At 42.4% G+C, this 22695-nt stretch overlaps 1 protein-coding gene across 1 annotated transcript in view; it reads left to right on the top strand.

Annotated features, from left to right (window-relative positions):
* The window catches only part of alg14 (ALG14 UDP-N-acetylglucosaminyltransferase subunit), a 41886-nt gene extending 19416 nt beyond the window's left edge, over nt 1-22470 (top strand). The window contains exons 3-4 of the mRNA XM_077624097.1: nt 11624-11746; nt 21892-22470. Coding sequence (XP_077480223.1) covers nt 11624-11746; nt 21892-22122 — 354 coding nt within the window. The 3' untranslated portion in view covers nt 22123-22470. The remainder of the gene's footprint in view (nt 1-11623; nt 11747-21891) is intronic.
* Nucleotides 22471-22695: the final 225 nt, after the last annotated feature.

The following is a 22695-nucleotide window of genomic DNA, read 5'->3' as shown; positions in this document are numbered from 1 at the left end:
CAATCGATTCAGAATTGATTGCATAGGTAGCCTCTTTCGCGTTAACATTTTCATTTTCTTCATAAAAGAAGTATTATTAAGGCTGACTAAACTACCAGTCTTCTGTTTTGAAACAAATCCGATTTTTTCCGGGGTTGTTCTAAAGGAAGTAGGTGTACACTGCACTGGTAAATCAATGATAATGAAGCTTTCAATTCAATTCAGTATACCTCCTCGGAATAAGTGCAAAATGTATTGCAATTTGGATGAAACTTTTAAGAAATCCAGACACTCGCAGAACTTTATTGCTTCTTATTTGACGAAATGTCCAATGTTGACGCCATCTCCAAAAGGAACGACATTTGCACACTGCGCAACACTCACGGCCACCTCGTGGTGTAGAGGTTCACTCGCCTGACTTTGGTGCAGGCAGGTGCGGGCTCAATTCATGCTGGTGGCGGTATCATTGTGAGTACATATGGTCGTTTTTCTCTCTGTGTGCCCTCACACATTGAAACAATACAGCAACTAAGAAGTAAAAACAAGGAGTAAAAGAAGCCATTAAAGAAACTACCAAATTTTTCAATTTTGCAAGATTGTTAAAAGCGATGCAAATTTTGTATAAATGAGTAATCAATAGTGCCTATGAAAGACTTCAACAGTATATGACATTCACATTTAAATAGACAGTATTTTAAAGCGCAACATCAATATGAGAAAAAATAAACCATGAAAAACAAACTCTTCAGCCAGATCCACAATCGGGCAAACTGCTTCTTATCAGACGCAAACATCTGCGAAAAAACACAAAGATCCTCCATCCCCTGGAGCCTTAAGAATAAAAGTAAACAAATAATTAAAAATGCAAAAAATGAAATCAAAACATACCTATCTCTGTTAACTGCATTCTAACAGTGTCATACCCTAATTTTATACCGTATTTTCACGACTATTCTGCGCATCGTATTTTAAGCTGCAATGTCAGTAACGAGTGCTATTTCTGTATTTAGACACACAAAGCACGCACCGTTTCATTAGACGCATATATATTATATATGGATGAACATCGAAACGCAATAGCGCTGGCTACCGGAAGCAGCCTATTTCCGGGTTCCGGTGCGCAGTGACTGCTGGGAAATATAGTTCTTGCACGCTACACCCACACGCTAAAAACACGTTTTAAAAAGGCAATGGAAGCAAAACTGAGTTCGGTTGTACTTTATTTAGACATTTTACAACTCACTCATGTCATCATCACCCACAAATCCCTCAAAGTCCTCATTTTCTGTGTCTGAATTAAACAATTGCCTAAACAAGCCTTCCAAAAAGCCGGGTCCCCTCTCTTCGTTCTCAGAGTCACCGTCATTTCCATGTGGCTCCTTAGAAATGATGCCGGCTTTGGCAAAAGCTCGAACAACCGTGCAAGCAGACACGTTCGCCCAGGCAGCCACAATTCATTCACAAATAGTAGCTAGCGTAACTAGTATTCCAAGGCTGTCTTCCATGTTTCGCAACTGTGTTGATGCCGATCGCCAGGCCACAATTCGTTCACAAATAGTAGCTAGCTAGTAGCTAAGGTAACTAGTATTCCAAGGCTGTCTTCCATGCTTCACAACTGTGTTGATGCCGATCGCCAGGCCACAATTCGTTCACAAATAGTAGCTAGCTAGTAGCTAGCCTAACTAGTATTCCAAGGCTGTCTTCCATGCTTCGCAACTGTGTTTATGCCGATCGGCAGGCCACAATTTGTTCACAAATAGTAGCTAGCTAGTAGCTAGCGTAACTAGTATTCCAAGGCTGTCTTCCATGCTTCGCAACTGTGTTGATGCCGATCGGCAGGCCACAATCCATTGGGTGTATTGACAAAAAAAAACTACATATCCCAGCAGTCACTGCGCAGTACTTTATCTACGGGAAAATAGTAGAGTCAGGGGCTGCCTGCCATAGTTGTCCTATCGACGGATGTATTTTATTTTATCGTGATAACAATTTTAGTATTGGTCCATCGATAAAGCGCACTGGATTATAAGGCGCCCTGTCTATTTTGGAGAAAATTTCAGACTTTTATGTGCGCCTTATAGTCGTGAAAATACGGTAGTTATTTTCCTACCCATTCAATTTAATTCTCAATAGATTTACCGTATTTTCACACCGCTTATAACCCTCAAAAACTCTCAATACACAAAGAAACAGCATATTAGAGCTACAGTGGGGCAAATAAATATTTAGTCAACCACCAAGTTATCCTCCTTGCAAAGATTAGAGAGGCCTGTAATTGTCAACGTGGGTAAACCTCAACCGAGAGAGACAGAATATGGAGAAAAAAACTAAAAATCACAGTTTGATTTTTAAAGAATTTATTTGCAAATCATGGTGGAAAATAAGTATTTGGTCAATACCAAAAGTTCATCTCAATATTTTATGTACCCTTTGTTGGCAATAACGCAGGCAAAACGTTTTCTGTAACTCTTCACAAGCTTTTCACACACTGTTGCTGGTATTTTGGCCCTTTCCTCCATACAGATCTCACAGATCTGGAGACTGACTAAGCCACTCCAGGACCTTCAAATGCTTCTTACGAAGTTTGGGATCATTATCATGCTGATAGACCCAGCCAAGTCTTATCTTCAATGTCCTTGCTGATGGAAGGAGAGTTTAACTCAAAATCTCTCAATGCATGGCCCCATTCATTCTTTCCTTTACACAGATATGTCGACCTTGTCGCTTTGCAGAAAACCAATCCTGTGATATTTCCACCCCCATGCTTCACAGTGGGTATGGTGTTCTTCGGATGCAATTTCAGTATTCTTTCTCTTCCAAACACGAGAACCTGTGTTTCTACCAAAAAGTTCTATTTTGGTTTCATCTGACCATAACAGATTCTCCCAGTCCTCTTCTGGATCATCCAAATGCTCTCTAGCAAACTGCAGACGGGCCTGGATATGTACTTGCTTCAGCAGCAGGACACAACTGGCAGTGCAGGATTTGAGTCCCTGGCGGCATATTGTGTTACTGATAGTAGCCTTTGTTACTGTGGTCCCAGTAATTCACTAGGACCCCTTGTGTGGTTTTGGGATTTTTGCTCACCGTTCTTGTTATCATTTTGACGCCACGGGGTGAGATCTTGCATGTAGCCCCAGATCGAGGGAGATTATCAGTGGTCTTGTATGTCTTCCATTTTCTAATAGTTGCTCCCACAGTTGATTTCTTTACACCAGGCGTTTTACCTATTGCAGATTCAGTCTTCCCAGCCTGGAGCAGGTCTACAATTTTGTCGCTGGTGTCCTTCGACAGCTCTTTGGTCTTGGCCATAGTGGAGTTTGGAGTGTGAGAGACTGAGGTTGTGGACAGGTGTCTTCTATACCGATAATAATAATAATAATCGGACATAGGCCCTATCGTCATCATCAACAACAAAAAGCCTACTTGTCATCACACCCAGAAACTGCGTATGACGAAATTGGTGGTGCTTCTCCATAAGCTGCGTTTACTCGGCAAAAGACTTAAATAAGTGATAGTTACGGACTTGTAATTTGGCATTCTGCTGTTATGAATACAGGTCACTTACCTCTCACTGTCTTTCACTTACCTTCAGTCAGCTAGTAGGAGGCAGATCACCACCCAAACATCTTTTCATATTACCTCAGAAGGGAATGTGTGTTGTGTTACCGCAAATTTAGAGTTCTGATGGATGTGGGGAAAAAACTGTCCTTAAGCCTATTTGTCCCTACTTTGTGGGACCTATAGCGTCTGCCAGAGGGCAGCAGCTGGAACAGATTGTGACCAGGGTGGTAAGGGTCCCCTATGATGTTCCTGGCTCTGCTGAGGTAACGAGGGCTGGCAATGTCTTCCAGTGAGGGCAGAGAGCAGCCGACAATCCTCTGGGCAGTGTTAATCACTTTCTGCATGGCCTTTTTGTCTGCCGCCGTGCTTCCAGCGTACCACACTGTGATGCAGTACGCCAGGATGCTCTCTACAGTGGTTCTATAGAAGGGTATCAGAAGCTTGGTGCCCAAGTTGTTCTTCCTAAGTACCCTGAGGAAATGGAGTCGTTTCTGAGCCTTCTTCACTACTGCCGTGATGTTTGTAGACCATGAGAGCTTATCCGTGATGTGGACCCCCAGGAATTTAAAGGACTGGACCCTGTCTACACATACTCCAGTTATGGGGAGTGGGGCCAGATCTGTGCCGTGTTTGTGAAAGTCCAGGATTATTTCTTTAGTTTTCGTGGTGTTCAGTGTGAGATTGTTCACCGAGCACCACGAAGACAGTTTGTTGACCTCATCTCTGTAGGCCGACTCATCCCCTCCTGAGATGAGTCCGACCACAGTGGTGTCATCAGCGAATTTGATGATGGCGTTAGACTGGTGGGTAGGTGTACAGTCGTATGTGTACAGGGAGTACAGAAGAGGACTCAGTACACAGCCTTGAGGGGAGCCAGTGCTCAGTGTAATGGAGGAAGAGAGGTGGGGACCAAGTCTAACAGTTTGTGGTCGGTTGGTCAAGAAGTTGTTTATCCAGCAGCAGATTGAAGAGGATAGTCCAAGGTGGGAGAGTTTGTCAGTCAGAATGTCCGGTTTTATGGTGTTGAAGGCTGAGCTATAGTCAATGAAAAGCATCCTCACATAGCTCAGTGCTCTGTGTAGAGCTACAGCGATGGCGTCCTCAGTGGACCTGTTTGCTCTATAAGCAAACTGGTGAGGGTCAACTGAGGGAGGGATCGTATCCCTGATGTAGCGGGCGACCAACTTTTCAAAGCACTTCATGATTACAGGCATAAGTGCAACAGGCCTGTAATCATTCAGGCTCTCAATGGTTGGCTTTTTGGGGACAGGGATAATGGTGGCAGATTTCAGACAGGATGGAATGATGGATTGTTGCAGGGAACAATTGAATTTTTTTGTGACTCCAGCCAGCTGGTCAGCACAGGCTTTGAGCACCTTCCCAGGTACTCCGTCTGGGCCAGCAGCCTTCCTGGTGTTCACAGACCGCATTACCAGTCTCACTTCCTGTTCCCGGAACTTCAGTGTATTGCTGCAGGGTGGTGGTGGGGGTGTTGAGACTGGGTCTGATTTGTCAGTCTCAAAGTGGGCAAAGAAACGGTTCAATTCCACCGCTAGTGAGGCATCTGTGTTAACAGACATATTATTGTTATTGTAGTTGGTAATATGTCGTCTTCCTTGCCACATCTTCTTTGGGTTATTTTCTGTGAAGTGCAAATGAGATAATGAGTTAATGAGATAATGATAATGAGTTAAAACAGATGCTTTTAATACAGGTAATGAGTGGAGACTTTGTTAGACCTCGTTAGAAGAAGTTAGACCTCTTTGACAGCCAGAAATCTTGCTTGTTTGTAGGTGACCAAATACTTATTTTTCACTCTAATTAGGAAATAAATTCTTTAAAAATCAAACAATGTTATTTTCTGGGGGGTTTCCACATTCTGTCTCTCATGGTTGAGGTTTTACCCATGTTGACAATTACAGGCCTCTAATCTTTTTAAGTAGGAGAACTTGCACAATTGGTGGTTGACTAAATACTTATTTGCCCCACTGTATACAGAGGCAATACGTGACGTGAATGACAACACAATGCGGGTGCGAACGCTTGGAAAATGGACTGAGGCCATGGATCGAACACAATTTAACAGCTTTGCTAATGGATGGCCAACATAGTAGTTCGGGCAGGCAGCGTCGCATGAGTTACGTGACGATTTGGAATGAATTGTCGATGCCGATATAACAGCGAGGAGAATCAAAGGCCTGGGAGTAATGCATGTCGCGAGTTACAATGGATTGTGGATGACTGGGCTCAAATGTCGGCCAGCACTGAGCTTCGCCAAAGCTGGAATCAAGTTGCCGGAAAAGACAACTCTGACTGACAGTGGAGCCCAGCATGTTGAACGCTGAACTCTTTATATCAGAGTGTACCTTTTACCTCAATAAAGCATTATCAAACTTAGTCTTTCTTTAAAAAATACGCTAGCGGATAGCATAACATATGCTAGCGGCTACCATAACATAGGTACGCTAGCGGCTATCATAACATACGCTAGCCTAGTGTCATGCTAGCGCCTTTTCTGAAGAAGCGCCCAATGTATTGACAAAAACAAAAATATACCCGCAAATGAGACTGCGACATATCAGACGGTGAGTTTTATAGGTGTGAAAATACTGTAGTTGTTATTATTACCATTGCTTGTTTAAGATCCTCAAGGCAGAATATTCTCCCTTTTTTGCTGTTGTCCAATGCTCTTACACAATTTTAAAAGGGATCTGATTGTGCTTTACTGAGACAAGGCTTGAGTTGTTTTCGTCTGCTGTAATGTCTATCGCCTCGCCAAACGGACTGCATGTTTAGGCCAGGTTTACGGCACGGCGGGAGTATAACTCTAACTGTTTCATCAGGAGTCGTAAATCCTCTACCGCCCGCGCCAGGGTGTGGGTTTGAACCCCCTCGGGGATGCGACAATCATAGCTTTTCATATTTCCATACTCCCACATTTTGCTCTCCCCCTCTATACACAATCTACAGTTGGTAATTGCTCGGTAGAAACCCGAGGGGGGAAAGTTTAAAGCACAATAAATTCATCTGAATTTAGTCAGCCAATTTCATCCTATTTAAGAGTTTAGCACCTGGAGATTCCCAAACAGCAGCTGTCTTCAAATTCTTATAACATGTAATGTAGCAAATCATTATTACACAGAAAAAACAGTAACATTTGACCATATTGATAACGCAATAACAAAGTACCTTCATTCATTCACAGATGTAGCAGAACACTAATTATCAGACCTGATTTCTGCACGATCTTCTGAACGAAGCATCCAGATTTCACATCCAAAAAATCAAAAGAAAAAAAAAGGCGAAGATCAAACACTTTTAAAAGTTAACCCAGTCCATAAATAAATAAAAACATTCCACATGGCATTTTACCCCCATTTAACTTCTAAAATGCCCCACACATGCGTACATGTGAACAAAAACATAAAAAACGACATAGGGCCCTACAGAGCTGCCAACTTCTCTGGAATTTCCGGAGTTTGACCGGACAAGTAACGCAAACTCCGGGTTGTCCGGAGTGAACAACCTCCCCTAACTCCGGAAATCAAAAAATAATTGTCACTCAAATTTTTTTTTAAGCAACCATATCGGAAAAGTACCAAATTTCCCATTTAAATGCCTCGAAATTCACACCATCGCAACGGCTTCCGCATCTTACTTCCGCATTTGATTCAACTGCACTGTAAACCGAGTTCATTGTAAATCATCCGAGTTACAAGTTCTGGCAAATGATTCTTCTTGTGCGACTTCAGCGTGCCAATCAATTTGTAATCGATTGCATAGGTAGCCTCTATCGCGTTAACATTTTCATTTTCATTTTTTTCATAAGGGAAGTATTTTTAAGGGTGACTTAACCACCAGTCTTTTGTTTTGAAACAAATCCTGTCATTTCCCAAGTTGTTCTAAACGAAGTAGACGTAGACAGCACTGTGAAGTCTTATTAATATGCCTGCTCGGATTAGGCGCAAAATGGATGGCAATTTGGATGAAAATTCTAATAAGAAACCCAGACACTCGCTGAAGTTTATTGGTTCGCATTCGACGAAATATCCCATGTTGAAGCCGTCTCCAAAAGGACCGACATTTGCACATTGCACAACATACATGTGCGACTTCAGCGTGACACATGGTGGAATTACTGTCTGTAAAAAGCATGTATAAGGACCCAAACACAAAGATAAACTTATTTTCATTGTGCTGTACTTTTACAATAGTTTGTAAAAACACAATATTTCAATTAATGTAAAAACATGATAATAAAAGTTTGATTTAAATTGCCGTACGTTGTTTTTTTTCTTATATTGATTTTACGTGAATCGCATTCTGGAAAATCTCCGGAAATTTGACAAGGGTACTCTTGAAATGGAGTCAACGGAGGTTGGGAGCTCTCAAAACCTTGACCTGCCTGAGCAAAACCAATGTGATTTCTGGATTCAGGACAACAGATTCACGCTAAATCAGCTGGAAAAAAACACAGACATCTAATTTGTTGTTGGATTGGATTGGATAACTTTATTCATCCCGTATTCGGGAAATTTCGTTGTTCCAGTGGCAAGAGGGTGAGGATGCAGGAATAGGAAAGGCATTTTAGACATAAATAGATAGGTAATAAGTAGGTCAAGAAATAAATACATGAATAAATATATAATTATATAAGCGTGTTGCTTAGCACATATATACATACATACATACACATAAATGTACATGCATGCATACGGTAGGTCTTAACACACAGCCATTTTTTTGTTAAAGAGCCTGACAGCTGATGGGAGGAAGGATCTGCGGAAGCGCTCCTTCCTGCAATGAGGGTGCCGCAGTCTATTGCTAAAGGAGCTTCGGAGGGACTCCAAAGACTCATGCAGGGGGTGGGAGGTGCTGTCCATGATGGAGATCATCCTGGTCAGCATCCTCCGCTCTCCCACTTCCTCCACAGAGTCTAAAGGACAGCCCAGAACAGAGCTGGCCCTCCTGACCAGCTTATTCAGCCTGTTCCTGTCCCTCTCCGTGCTCCCGCATCCCCAACAAAGCACTGCATAAAACACTGTAGATGCCACCACAGTGTCGTAGAAAGTCCTCAGCAGTGTCCTGCACACTCCAGAGGACCGTAGACTCCTCAGTAGGTAGAGGCGGCTCTGGCCCCTTTTGTACAGGGCATCTGTGTTTATGGACCAGTCTAGTTTGTTGTTGAGGTGAACACCCAGGTACTTAAAATTCTCCACGATTTCAATGTCTGTACCCTGGATGTTCACCTGAGTGGTCTGTTGAGGATTCCTCCGAAAATCGATGACCATTTCCTTTGTCTTACTGGTGTTGATGTAGAGGTGGTTTTGCCTACACCAGTCAACAAAGGCTGTGATGACTCCCCTGTACTCCAGGTCGTTCCCGTCCGTCACTCGTCCAACAATAGCGGTGTCGTCAGAGAACTTCTGGAGGTGGCAGGTGTCTGTATTATGTTTAAAGTCCGATGTGTAGAGGGAGAAGAGGAGTGGAGAGAGCACTGTGCCTTGTGGGGCCCCCGTGCTGCAAGCTACCACATCAGACGTACAGTCCTGGAGTCTCACATATTGTGGTCTGTCAGTGAGGAAGTCGATGATCCATGCTAGGTGGTTCCTTACTCCAGCCTCTTCCAGTTTCCCTCTCAGTAGAACCGGCTGAATGGTGTTGAACGCACTGGAGAGGTCAAAAAGCATCATTCTCAGCGTGCTTCCTGCGTTCTCCAGGTGTGAAAGAGACCTGTGCATCAGGTAGGTGGTAGCATCTTCCACACCAATGCCTGGACGATAGGCCAACTGCAGAGGGTCCAGCTCTGCATTCATCAGGGGGCTGAAGTGATTGAGGATGATTCTCTCCAATGTCTTGATCAGGTGAGAGGTTAATGCTACCGGCCTGAAGTGGTTTGGCTCCCTGGGGTACGCCATCTTAGGAACTGGGACCACGCAGGAAGTTTTCCACAAGGTGGGGACCTTCTGCAGACTGAGGCTGAGGTTGAAAATATGCAGAATCACTATACCAAGCTGATCCGCACACTCTCTCAGTAGTCTGGAGCTGAGGCCGTCTGGACCGGTAGCCTTCCTTGCCTCGATCTTCTTGAGCTGTTTTATCACCTGATCGACAGTAATGCAGAGACCGGTGGAAGAGGGGGAGGAAGAGGAGGAGGAGGAGAACGAGGGGGGAGCGTTGCTTCTGGTCTGGGGGGTCAGGGGAGTGGGGGCAGGACTGAATCTGTTAAAGAACTGATTCAGTTCATTGGCCCACTCCCTGCCGCCAGACTCCGGGTCTCTCTCGCTGTTGCCTCCATGGCCCGAAATAGTCCTCAAGCTCCTCCAGACCTCTTTGGTGTTGCCTCTCTGGAGTTGGTTCTCCAGCTTCCTCCTGTAGATGGTCTTACCCTTCCTTATCTCTCTCTTCAGCTCCTTCTGGACCATTTTCAGGCTCTCTTTCTCCCCAGACCTAAAAGCCCTCTTCTTGTTCAGGAGGGCCCTTAGATCCCTGGTGACCCACTGCTTATTGTTGGAGAAACAACAGACCTTCTTGGAGAGTACAATGTTCTCAACACAGAAGTTAATATAATCTGTGATGCAGTGGGTCAAGCTGTCAATGTCATTACCATGTGAATTGCACAGCACCTCCCAGTCAGTGGTCTCAAAACAGTCCCTCAGTACCATGCTGGTCTCCTCGGTCCATCTTTGTATGATCCTCGTGGTAGTTTTTATTTTCCTCACCATAGGGATGTAGGTGGGGATCAGATGGACCAGGTTGTGGTCTGAGCGGCCGAGTGGGGGGAGGGGGACTGAGCTGTATGCCTCCTTTGTGTTGGCATACATCAGGTCCAGAGTTTTTTGTTCCCTGGTGTGGCACTTCACAAACTGAGTGAAGGTGGGGAGAGTAGAAGCTAAGGGAGCATGGTTAAAATCACCAGAAATAAGAAGGAGAGACTGGGGGTGTGACGTTTGCAGCCGGGACACAGTGGCGTGAAGCAGCTCGCGGGCGACTGTCTCATCGGCCGAGGGACGTATATACGCAGTTATTATGATAACGTGTGAGAATTCCCGGGGGATGTAAAACGGCCTGATGCTAACAGCTACTAGCTCGATATCTCGAGTGCAGAGTCGCTCCTTCACAGTAATGTGCCCGGGGCTGCACCATCTACTATTAATAAAAACAGCTAGTCCCCCCCCTTTCTTCCTACCGCTCTCCTCAGCATCTCTGTCCGCCCTCACCAGCTGAAAACCGTCCAAGGAGACGAGAGAGTCCGGAATTAGTTCATTCAGCCAGGTCTCCGTGAAGCACATAATGCAGATATTCGGATATTGTCGTTGTTGTTTGGTCAGCGCCGTTAGCTCTTCCATCTTATTGGGGAGAGATCTTACGTTCCCCATAATAATAGATGGAATGCTGGGTCTGAAGCGTCGCTTTCTCTCCTGACATTTTCGTCCAGCTCTGCATCCTCTTCTCTTCCTCTTTCACTCCGCGGGGAGGTCCAGGTCCAGGGGAATCCAGGTTTTGCGTAGCGCTAACAGCGGATCCTTTGTGTAAGACAGCGGAGGCATGGCTGAGTGGGTCAAAATATAATGTCCAGAATTCCCGAAGATAAACTAAACTAATAGCTCAAAGACTGCCTCTCGCACAACTTGAGTCTCGGAGTAGAGTCTTGAAAGTAAAGTTTTAAAACATTAAAGTTTGGAATATAATATATAAAGCAAAGTAACAAGTAAAATCTTAAGAGACAATAAAATGTAAAAATAAAGGATAAAAAAGCTCTAAAAAAGCCCTAAAAACACAGAATACAAGTGAGGGTTTAGGGAGCCACTGCAACTAGCAGCCGCTTTGAACGGCGCCTATGATGATGAATCAAGTTAACCAGTGTTATCGATATCGACTGATCATTTTTCATTTTTTTTATTGGGATAACGATTTTTGTCCTATCGCCCAGGCCTACGCTTGATCAATTAATTGTTTCTCCTTGCATTTCAAACCACAATTCAAAATAGCACTTATTTTTTATTTTTTTGTTGGGGTTGTATTTTCCTTGTTAAAAAAATCATGATAACATGAAAATGTTACAAAACTATGTTTCTAGTTCACCATTCATCGGATCAAACGCAGCCGAGAAGTACATCAGTCATGGAGTTCTTCAGTTCTAAGCACCCTGAAAGCCCAGTTTCATGCTATACCCCTGATCTTTCGATGCAGGCCTGACATGGTGTGTAAGCATTATACATCTACTGTAATTTATTTCATTTTTTAGTTTCATGTGTAGTTTTCCTAAAATTATATCATTGTTTCAAGAAATTTACTCTACAATTATAATTAGTGGAAAAGAGGGAGCTGGAGAGGGGGATTGGGGGGGAGCGACAAGGTATAAATGTATACACGCTCTGGTGTCCTTCGACACCTCTTTGGTCTTGGCCATAGTGGAGTTTGGTGTGTGAGAGACTGAGGTTGTGGACAGGTGTCTTTTATACCGATAATGAGTTAAAACAGATGGTAATAAATTCTTTTAAAATCAAACAATGTGATTTTCTGTTATTTTTTTCCACATTCTGTTTCTCATGGTTGAGGTTTACCCATGTTGACAATTACAGACCTCTCTAATCTTTTCAAGTAGGAGAACTAGCACAATTGTTGGTTGACTAAATACTTCTTTGCCCCACTGTGTGGGTGTGTGTTTGGGGGGGTGCTTGGGTTGTGTGGGTGTCTATATTGGATTGGATAACTTTATTCATCCCGTATTCGGGGAAATTTCATTGTTACAGTAGAAAGAGGGTGAGAATGCAGATACAGGAACGGCATAGTTACAAGTTAGACAATACAGTCGCAAAGGCCACTGAACAACAAAGTACAAAGCAAAGCAAAGTATTAAGACAGAAAAGCAGCAAAAACACAAAACGAGCAAAAGCGGACGGAGCTACCGCTACCGACTGCCACTTGAGTGGCGCAATCTTGGTTGCAGTAGCAAAAACAGATGCAGACTCAAGAAAAAGACGTTGTGGAGATGGATAAAACTGGAACCACACACAGGAAGTCTTCCACAAGATGGGGAACTTCTGCAGACTGTGACCGAGGCTGAAAATATGCAGAGTCACTCTTCCAAGCTTATCCGCACAGTTCCTCAGTAGTCAGGAGCTGAAGAATCAACAGTAGCAGAGTAGAACCCCTCGACTCTGTTGTGTCGCCTGGTAAGTGCCGACAGCTCTTCCACCTTATCCCATAATGGAATGGTTGGTCTGAAGCGTCGCTTCTTCTCCTGGCACTTTTGTCCAGATCTGAATTTCCAGCGGCATTGAGGTGTTGCTCCTTCTGCTGCGTATTGTTCACAGCTAGTCCGATGTGTATGACAGCGTAGGCATGGCTGAATGGTTCCAAAAAAGAAGTAGCAGAAAGAAGCCAGGCTAACAGAACAAAGAACGTTGTAAAAACATTAAAGTATAAAGTACAAAGTAAAGTAAAAAGGAATGTATTAAGAAATATTCAAATGTATTTAAAAAAAAAGATAGAAAGGCTGTAAAACACGAAAAACAAGTAAGAGTGGACAGAGCTACTGCCACTGGCTGCCGCGTGACGGTGCCATCTTGAAAAAAAAAATGTATATGTACATGTATATATGTACAGTGGGGCAAATAAGATTTTAGTGAACCATCAATTGTGCAAGTTCTCCTTAGAGCAAAGATGATTGGCCAGACGCGAGTAGCCTTAATACATCTGTTCGTAGTGTTTACCATGTGAGCACTGCTCACGTGACTTCCTTTTCCCGCGTTATTTTTTTTCGAAAAAGTGACAACTATTGCAGTAATATGAACCATCGAAACGACGGAAGCGTGTCGTAAGTTTCGCGAACGAGGAAGCTGATCCTTGCCTGTGGGAACTTGCAAAGGTTGGACCAACTAAAGTCTCGGTTGACAACTCCTTCCCAGGTTGTCCAGCTTCCTGCGACACTGCCTTCATCTTATAGCGCTTTTCCCCCATCCTTGTCACCTCTGCCACTACCATATCTTTCCTCTCCTTATGGTTAGCCTTGGACAAGAATCGTGGTGCTTCTCCCCATCCTAGCCCTGCTCTCTCTACCTGAACTCTGCCCATGATCTCCTGATGATGCAGTCTATTTACAGCTTGGTCAACCTCAGCCTGGGCGTTCCCCCTCCAGCCAGTGGGAACCTTGATGTTGGCGTTCCTTACTGATTGTTCAGTGGACACTCTTAGCTCAAGAACTAGCCTAGACTAGGTGTTAAACAATATCAATTGGGAAGATTATCTCTACCATAACCATACTAATGACAGCTGCAATACTTTCATGACCATTATCCAAGACAGTGTCTTCATTCACAACAAAAATTAAAACAAAACCATCAAAATAGAATCACCCTCTTTTTTTGTCCAAGGAAAAACAATCAATGTAGTCCAAGAATTTAAATACCTAGGAATCACTCTTGACTCTCAACTTGTCTTTAAACGACAGATTAAACAAAAAGCACTCTGAATGAAATTAAATTCAATTTGTCCAATTTTAGGTTCATTAAAAACTATCTAACACCTGAGTCAGCAAAACTGTATTTTGAAACAATTATCATATCACAGATGATTTACTGCTGATCAAGTTTGTCATCGGCCTGCAAAATAACAATATTTTAGAAAGCTTTGAAAGTATTGGAAAGAAAACCAAAAACGCACCACCACTGTCAGATATTAAAAAAACACAACTGCCAGCCAGAACTGTTACAATACTGTAAAATATGCACTTGCCACCATAGTTTATAAAATCTTCCATCACAAAGCTCCTCCACTGCAAAAATCCAACACACCAACTAGGGCTGGCCCTAGAGGTGACTGTGTAGTGCTCTTCAAAAAGAGTGCATTCAGCTTTGGCTCGAGGGATTATTGTACTCACTTTTTAAACATGCATATCTGACTCTTTACAATTATTTGGATCTGAATTGTGGTGCTGACAGCCTTGGCTAACATAAACGACCTGTCACAGCTGCTTTTAAAATCATTTTTATAATGTTGAAAAGATAAAGATTTGCCGCATCTATGCTTCATTTTGGCGCACTTTGTTGTTCATGAGACATGTCTCAGCTGCCTTCCCTACGAACTCAGTGACGGCTTATGTTATGACGGTATTCAGTTATTAGTCAAGCATTGTTTAAAACCCAGGTATCTTAATTGTCAAAGCTGGTTTGCCTCGACAATCATCTTCATACAGAGGAAGCAGCAAACACGTGGTAGTTTTTAGCTCCCGGCCGAATGGAGGTTATCTGCACAGGAGGCCCCATCTCGATGGCTCTCAAAATGGTCGCCGCTCGGTCCGCTTCCTTTGTTCTTGGCTAGCCCCCACCCTTCCTAAGAAGGGGTCAGCGCTCGACAGAGCCAAGCGACCACCTCGAGGCCTCCCATCCAGATACGCCGTTCACTCGGTCGGGGAAGGTATTTAATAGAAGTTAGGCGGAGACAAACTTTAGGCGGGGACACAAAAGGGGTGGGTTATATACAAAGTGATGACAGGCCTTGACCTGTAGGTGTCAGTAAAAATTCTATTCTAGTGACTAAATTTCTAGAAGTGCAGAAGGGTGCAAGATTAAATATAAGAATACAGTTCATATTTCACATTTCCCCCCTGTTGTAACTTGAAAGAATTTTCATTAAACATATCAATTTGTATCCCTCCCCTCCAGGTTCTAGAATACAAATATCATTGACAGTTACTCAACAGGGTATGGAAAATAACAAAATCACATGTCAAAGCAGAGGCGAGAAATGATGTAATCAGTGGTAAAAATTCCTCTACGTCCCTCTTAATGAGCGAACCCAATATTTAAATCAAGACAAACACATTTGCATAGAGGACTCGTCACACTTCGAAAGAATGCGATAATCTCCAGTATGGTCTGTCATGCGGTGATACTGTGTCACTATAACCTACTAGCATGTGCTGGATTGTGTTTTGAATCATAACTTTCATACAGGGGATTACACACATAAAAAATACAGAACAGTAGCAAAAACCGCAAGGTTGCAATTTTTAAACAGAATTGAGAATCATGACCCGGTTATTAACCATGACCACAATGATACACCTACGGCTGAATGATCCTGGGCCATGGTGTTGACTAGGGCCTTTATTTCAGCTACGGCACGAGTAATGTACTGGTTTCATCTGGGATGAAGGTGCAGCAGTGTTCTCCCATCATGGCACACACATCTCCATCTTTGGCTGTTATCAGATCCAGGACTATCGGTCCTGCAACTTCCCTAAGGGCTTTTAAATCATCTGCTATACCCTGTAGGGCCTTGACAGTTTGGTTAATGAACACTCATATAACAGCTCAATGTCTTTACACATGATTTTCTGGGGGGGTGTGGACCACAACCTTTGGTCAACAGGAACATCATCGCCCCAGATTGAATCACGTGGTTTGAATTGCACTGATTTTGCACTGATTTTGATATCTTACTGTTATGTTCACTCTCCTTAAAAGGAATGCATCTTAGACCATCTGCACGACTGCAGATTTAAATGTGACGCCTCGACCCAGTGAATTCAGGATGTCAGAATCTGTGGAAATGGGTATACGGCTACACACATAACAACTTTCATTCGCAACAATCAGTTTTTTCTGGAACACCATGAAATTATACCACACGTCTTCTTCATAGTAGTTCTCCAGATTGTTCTTTCATCTTGCTGTTGAGGGATCGAAGACCCTCCAGGGCCTTGGTTAAACTCCCGTCAGCTGCTGTATTGTTCGGGATGCAGCATTGGTCGCCAAAGATGGAGCACACGCCACCTTTCTCTGCCAGGAGCATGTCAACAGCAATTCTGTTCTGGAAGGCCATCAGCTCTGTTCATGGATGGCTGCAAACACTTCCTCCGTCCTGTTCTGGAGTCGTGCAATTTGGTCAGCGAGTTTATACTCATCTGATATGCTGCGGGGAACCCCGATGTTGATGTAGGTTGGGTCCCCATCCAAGAGCGGACCGCTTGGCTCTGCCTTTCCAGTGATGAGGCAGGACGTTTCCTGCACTTGTTTTCCAACTCGAGTCTCTGTGGGCGGGGCGTTCAGACACGCCCAGGCTGTCACTGACAGTGCAGTCACTGACAGTCCAGTCACTGTGATGTGGGTGGCAACAGCTTTCACTGTGGCTTCTGTATAGAGGTGCAAAGTCTATGGGAGGTCAGAGTTAAGTGAGGGGTGCTCGTGGCTGGTGAGTAGACGTCAGATGAGTTTCTTCACGGACAAGGGTTTTGACACCGTCCGACTTGGTCCACTCAGAGTCACCTGTCTCGAACGACCTTGAACCGACCTTGGTGAATCGACTTTGACTTTTCAGTGATCTTTGCTGCTGTGGAGGTTGGTGAGTTGGGCCACGAATGGGTCTTTCCATCGTGGAGAGAACCAGGACTTCCTTTTATGACTCGGATCAGGATCCAGTCACCTGGCTTCACCACCTCCTGCAAGATAGACAAAAAGATCACGGCAGCTTACATGTTCTTTGGATAAGTTTCTCTCCTTCCTTAGTCTCTCGTCATGGTTACTCTTCCCATAGAGGAAGTTAGAATGGTCTTCCATGAACTATCTCAAAAAGGTGTTAATCCCGAGCTAGTTGGTACTATCTTCATATACGTTTTGGCCAGTGTTAGGCGTTCTGGCCATTGCTTATTTATCTCCCCCATGGTTTCTCAAGCCTTGGTTTTATCGTACCATTTGTTCGCTCTACTTAGGTGTTTTGCCATGTTTTGCACTATGCTGTTTGCAAAATGAGCTCCATTGTTACTCCAGCTGATTCTGGAGATCCCATGTTCTTTACAGATCAATAAAATAACAAATTAAACAGTTCCTTCAAAAATTTTAAAAGTAGGTATTTCGATGTCCATCATATCTTCCTCCCTTTTGAGGCATTTATGGCTCAATTTTGGAATAATTTTTGGTAGGCACGGTAGGCCTTTAGCTTTGTACAGTTCGTCTGCTGACTGTTCTTGAGATCGGCTCAGTTTTGTTGTTGTGTATGCTGTGCAGTAAGTGTTTGCGCTGCTGCTTTAGCTGCTGTGTTCTGTCGTTGTCTTCAACACGTGCTTAAAATTTGCTTACGGCTATTTGGTTCGGCTTAATACCTCAATGAACAAAAATCGCAACAATCTTACTTATTCCATCACTATAGTTTGTGAAAATTTAAATGCCTTATCAGTCAAAATCAAAAATGCTAGCTGGTATTCTATTATGATCACTGCTTCCTTGTTAAGATCAAGAACCATATTTGTTTTTCCCTTTCCTCTAATTACACAAATTAACTGATCATACTTAAAACTAGGAAAAACACAAAAAGCAAACCAGGGTGCTTTCTCCCCAGGAAAACAGCTTTCCCGTTCTCTGTAACAGTTAAATTCACATCAATTAATATTCCAGAAACAAAATGCACACATTTATAATTCTGAATATAATTGAACCCACTAAATTGTAATCACCCCTTGTTTGTCAAGGTTAATATTTTAGCATAATTGTATCCTTTAAAGCAATTAAAACTCATTACTTATAAAATGCATACTAATCAAGTCCCAATTCATTTAAGAATGTGTATTGCGTTGCATATTAAACTCAGTTGTTTGAAATTCAAAGTATCCCAATCTAGTAATCTTTTTATCAAATGTAACATCCCATTGTCTTTGGAGTTTGTCAATCATCTCCTATAAAACTTTCTTAATCAATATTTTTCAATAGTCAGGCATAAAATTAAAATCTAGTAACATTTCTATCCATTGTAGTTTATTTTCTCTCTAATTGTTTACTTTAAAAATCTGTAAGAAGATTTGTCTCAATTGTTTACTTTAAAAATCTGTAAGAAAATCTAATCTCAATTGTTTACTTTAACTATCTATAAGAAGGTTTAGTCTCAATTGAAACGCTTTCACTTTTTTTATGGAGACAATAAAACCAATATAAAAAGTTCCTCATGGCTTACAGCATCGCTCCCCGAGCAATAATCTCTCCAATCAATATTTGAGTGCTTGCCATTTCGTCTGATTACGTCAAAAAGTTTATCTTACCTGTCTCCTATAAACGTTTCAACTGAGAGAACCTTCTTATAGTGCACAAAATGGATCCCGCTTTTTTTTTTTCATGTTTGCTGGTTGGTCAGGAACACGTGTGTTGAGCACCCAGGCTCCCGGGACCGCCGTTGGTCCAGTCTGTTTTCTGTTAGGAACCACAGTCTCCTCCTGCTAACCCAAATTCAGTGTGTTCCTTTAAAGTTTTTTCTTTTATGCAGATAGCCAGATTAGCCTCATCCTCTAGTTCCAATCGTGTAGTGAATAATGGCGTTTGGTATGGTCTACTTAATAGGATGTCCATATTTTGTTGTCCGGTTGACCTCGTTATGTAGGCGCAATGACTTCATAACGAAATATGGAACCTTTTTTCAATTCAGTCAATTATTCTGTTAACACAATTTGGATGCCATTATCACAATAAATCAATAGTACTTTGGAATTTCGTATCAAGCACTGTCTGTTTTTTCCCAGTGCTCCCAAATTTTGCATAGCAGATTTGTTTCTCCACTTCAAATTTCACATTTGGAGTACTGCTGCTTTTTCATTAAAAATTTCCTTGGACGAAATATTTTTCCATAATTTGGCGTTGCCATCCGTGAAACGGCTTATTGGCAAATTCCGAAATCGATTCCAATTTGCTAAATCATTTTCCACCTTGATACCTAATTGATTGATCATATCTCGGTGGTCGGCCAATCAAAAACACAAAAAGGACAAACAACCATTCACGCTCACTCATTTTCAGACATCCGTGGTCTGCAATTTTTTTATCACTGGTGAAGAGCGCCATCCCCAGTCCTGGGGCTTCTTGGCAGCTAACCACCTTTCGCTGTGTCATGGCAAGTCATTCTAAAAGGAAATAGGTCAATGTTGTTTGGTTGGCATCAATTGTTCGATTCTAATGCAATTAATATTCTAATAGTCATTAATATGAACCACGCTAAAGCATATTCCACCTGTTGATGGGCAAAACAATGAATTGCCATCCGTGCACTGATCACAAGTCATGATGTTTATTGCATCTCAGCGAAATTATGCCTATCCTAAATTAATTATTTTATCTAAACTTGCCAGCTACAATTTACCTAATAATTTGGATCAATGCCATTTCTGCATTGTCTTCATGTTTGATATCATTAATAATTTGGATGATTCCTAATCCTTAAGTCTAAATCGCAAATCCCTCTCTATTTGCTAAGATAGCTAAATTGCACTTGTTGAATTGCTGTTCTGCTCCAAGCACTATGCTTATTTAATATAAGAGCCATTTTTTGTAGCTCACTCTTACCACAATTAAAATTTAGAGAAACTAACCTTCTACTTAGCAATTTCTTAATCATTTCCTAATGATAAATTTCAGTGTTTATTAGAGGACCCATAATTTGTCACTAATATGTTATATTGTCAATTTTCTGTCTTATTTTCTTTCTATTACTCTCTCTGCTCATGTCTCTTCATCACTGCTCCTCCTTGCTCATCGTGTGGAATGTGAGATGTAACCTGAGATTTCTTGCATTCCAGTCCCCCAATCCCCCCCCCTCGTGCTCCTAGCCCCTGCGAGTGGAACCTGGCACGAGGAGTGGGCTGAGCAAGGGGGGCACTGTTTCTGAACAGGCCTAATATATATATATCTTCCTGGGTTAGTAGAACGTGGGCTGGAGAAGAAAGGCAGTTTTAACTTCAGTTGGCTCGCCGCCATTTTTTCTCTTTGTCTGTGGGCTCGGCCATTTTTCCTCTCACATGTGGTCTGCTTTTCAACCCCCCCCACCATCCTGTTCCAATTCACCCTCTCTTAAATACTTATTTTTATCCGTCTAAATATTCTTTTTCGCCGATTAAACTCCTATTTTTCGCGGCAATCATACTTATATCGTTTATGAACGCGTCATAGCGTACTTATATATATCTATATATCTATTCATATGAAGATTACTTGCATGCGTTTATAGTTTTATTCTATTTCTTTTTTTTCTTTATATCGAGCTCTTTCATTATCTTGGCACTGTATGACAATATATTTCTTCTATATTTTTAACACAACCCTCGAAGTCCCTTCGCGGGGAGGCGCTACCTCCCATTTTGTCTGCTTTCCAGGCAGAGGCCGACACACAGCCTTTTATCGTGCTGTATACTATTAAAACATAATTCCGACACACAGAAAAATGTCTTTCCGACACACAGAAAGAAGAATCTCCGACACACAGAGAAGAGTATACGCAACTTTTCTTTTTAAGCATCTCCCATCCTCGAAGGGAAACGGGGACTTGGTGGGTTAGATTCTACAAATTAATTTTAAAAAGTGCCTTACCATTTTTTGGTGCCTCCTCTGTACGAAAGGATAATTCGTAATCTGTTCCCGGGCCAGCAGGCCAGATCGCCCTCTCTCAAGGCTGGAGTAGCCGACGTCAAGCCATCCATCCTTCTGTCGATCTGCCGTGGCCGGAAAGCAGAGAAGAATCTCGGGTTTCAGGCACCAAAATGTCAAAGCTGGTTTGCCTCGACAATCATCTTCATACAGAGGAAGCAGCAAACACGTGGTAGTTTTTAGCTCCCGGCCGAATGGAGGTTATCTGCACAGGAGGCCCCATCTCGATGGCTCTCAAAATGGTCGCCGCTCGGTCCGCTTCCTTTGTTCTTGGCTAGCCCCCTTGGCTAGCCCCCACCCTTCCTAAGAAGGGGTCAGCGCTCGACAGAGCCAAGCGACCACCTCGAGGCCTCCCATCCAGATACGCCGTTCACTCGGTCGGGGAAGGTATTTAATAGAAGTTAGGCGGAGACAAACTTTAGGCGGGGACACAAAAGGGGTGGGTTATATACAAAGTGATGACAGGCCTTGACCTGTAGGTGTCAGTAAAAATTCTATTCTAGTGACTAAATTTCTAGAAGTGCAGAAGGGTGCAAGATTAAATATAAGAATACAGTTCATATTTCACATTAATATTGTTAAAATGTAATAATTGAGATGTTGATTAACATATTTCTCTACAAAGTGGTTCCACAATGTGTACAATAGACACACACAATCTTGGTTGGATTTGGATTTAACCAAAAATATCAGCTACATCAGTTTCGATATTTACTTCGATAAGTGAATATTTAAAACAAATTAAGGGTTTGTTATTATTTTGAGAGGACGTAAGTTATACATACACAAATTGTAACTAAATTTGGTCCTACTATATTCAAATATTTTTTCAGCAATGGCTGTTGTGTGAAAAAAATACAAAATAAAAAGTTTATCGATAGAACATATATTCTAATCTTGTATTTGTGCTCATCCCACCTCCATGTATTTTTTGTTGTTTTAGGTGCTGTGTAATGGCCCGGGGACCTGTGTTCCCCTTTGTGTAGCTGGACTTCTGCTTGGAATTCTGGGAATTAAGAAAGTCTTGATTGTTTTCACTGAAAGCATATGCCGGGTTGAGTCACTGTCGGTCACGGGAAGAATCCTTTACTACTTTTCAGACTATTTTTTTGTGCAGTGGTCCAGTCTGAGGGACAGCTATCCAAAGTCTATTTTTCTGGGCCCACTAGTGTAAATGTTATTCTTAAATGAAGAAAGAGAAAGTATACATTAAAAAAAACGTTTTTGTTTTTTGTGGGTTTTTTGGAAAAATTTTACTTTTGCTTTTTTTCCCCACAATTTAATGAAACTTTGTGTGACTGCCTGTTGTACCTAGTTCATATGCTCAGTTTTACCCGAAGTTTAAGCCAAACCATAAAGGGGTCAATTTGTAAAAATCAATTTACCCCACTGTAACATATGTACATAACAATCAGTGGTGTGCCGTCAGGGCCTTCTCTGCTGGCCTAAGAAATATCTGAATCACAGACTGATGTTAATTATATTTTGCCAATGAATACTTATTAAATAATTCCAAATTGTCTGTCAGCTTCCTTTCATTGCTTTCCCCCTGGTTGCACTGCTTCCAGATGTGTGTTTTCATATTGAAGCATTTAACCAATCACATTTCAGCCATTATTTGATGCCAGGTCAGAAATCTGCCTCAAGGCCTTCACAATCAGTTCTGCAGGCTCTGCTGCATTAAACAAGCGTCGATAAGACTGTTGCTTTAACCAATCAGAATTCGATTTGGTGACACCAAGGCCTT

Source organism: Stigmatopora argus, chromosome 17, assembly GCF_051989625.1.
Source record: "Stigmatopora argus isolate UIUO_Sarg chromosome 17, RoL_Sarg_1.0, whole genome shotgun sequence".
In the NCBI taxonomy this organism is placed as follows: domain Eukaryota; kingdom Metazoa; phylum Chordata; class Actinopteri; order Syngnathiformes; family Syngnathidae; genus Stigmatopora; species Stigmatopora argus.
The sequence above is the reverse complement of the archived record's forward strand: the minus strand, read 5'-3'. Positions and strand labels throughout refer to the sequence as shown.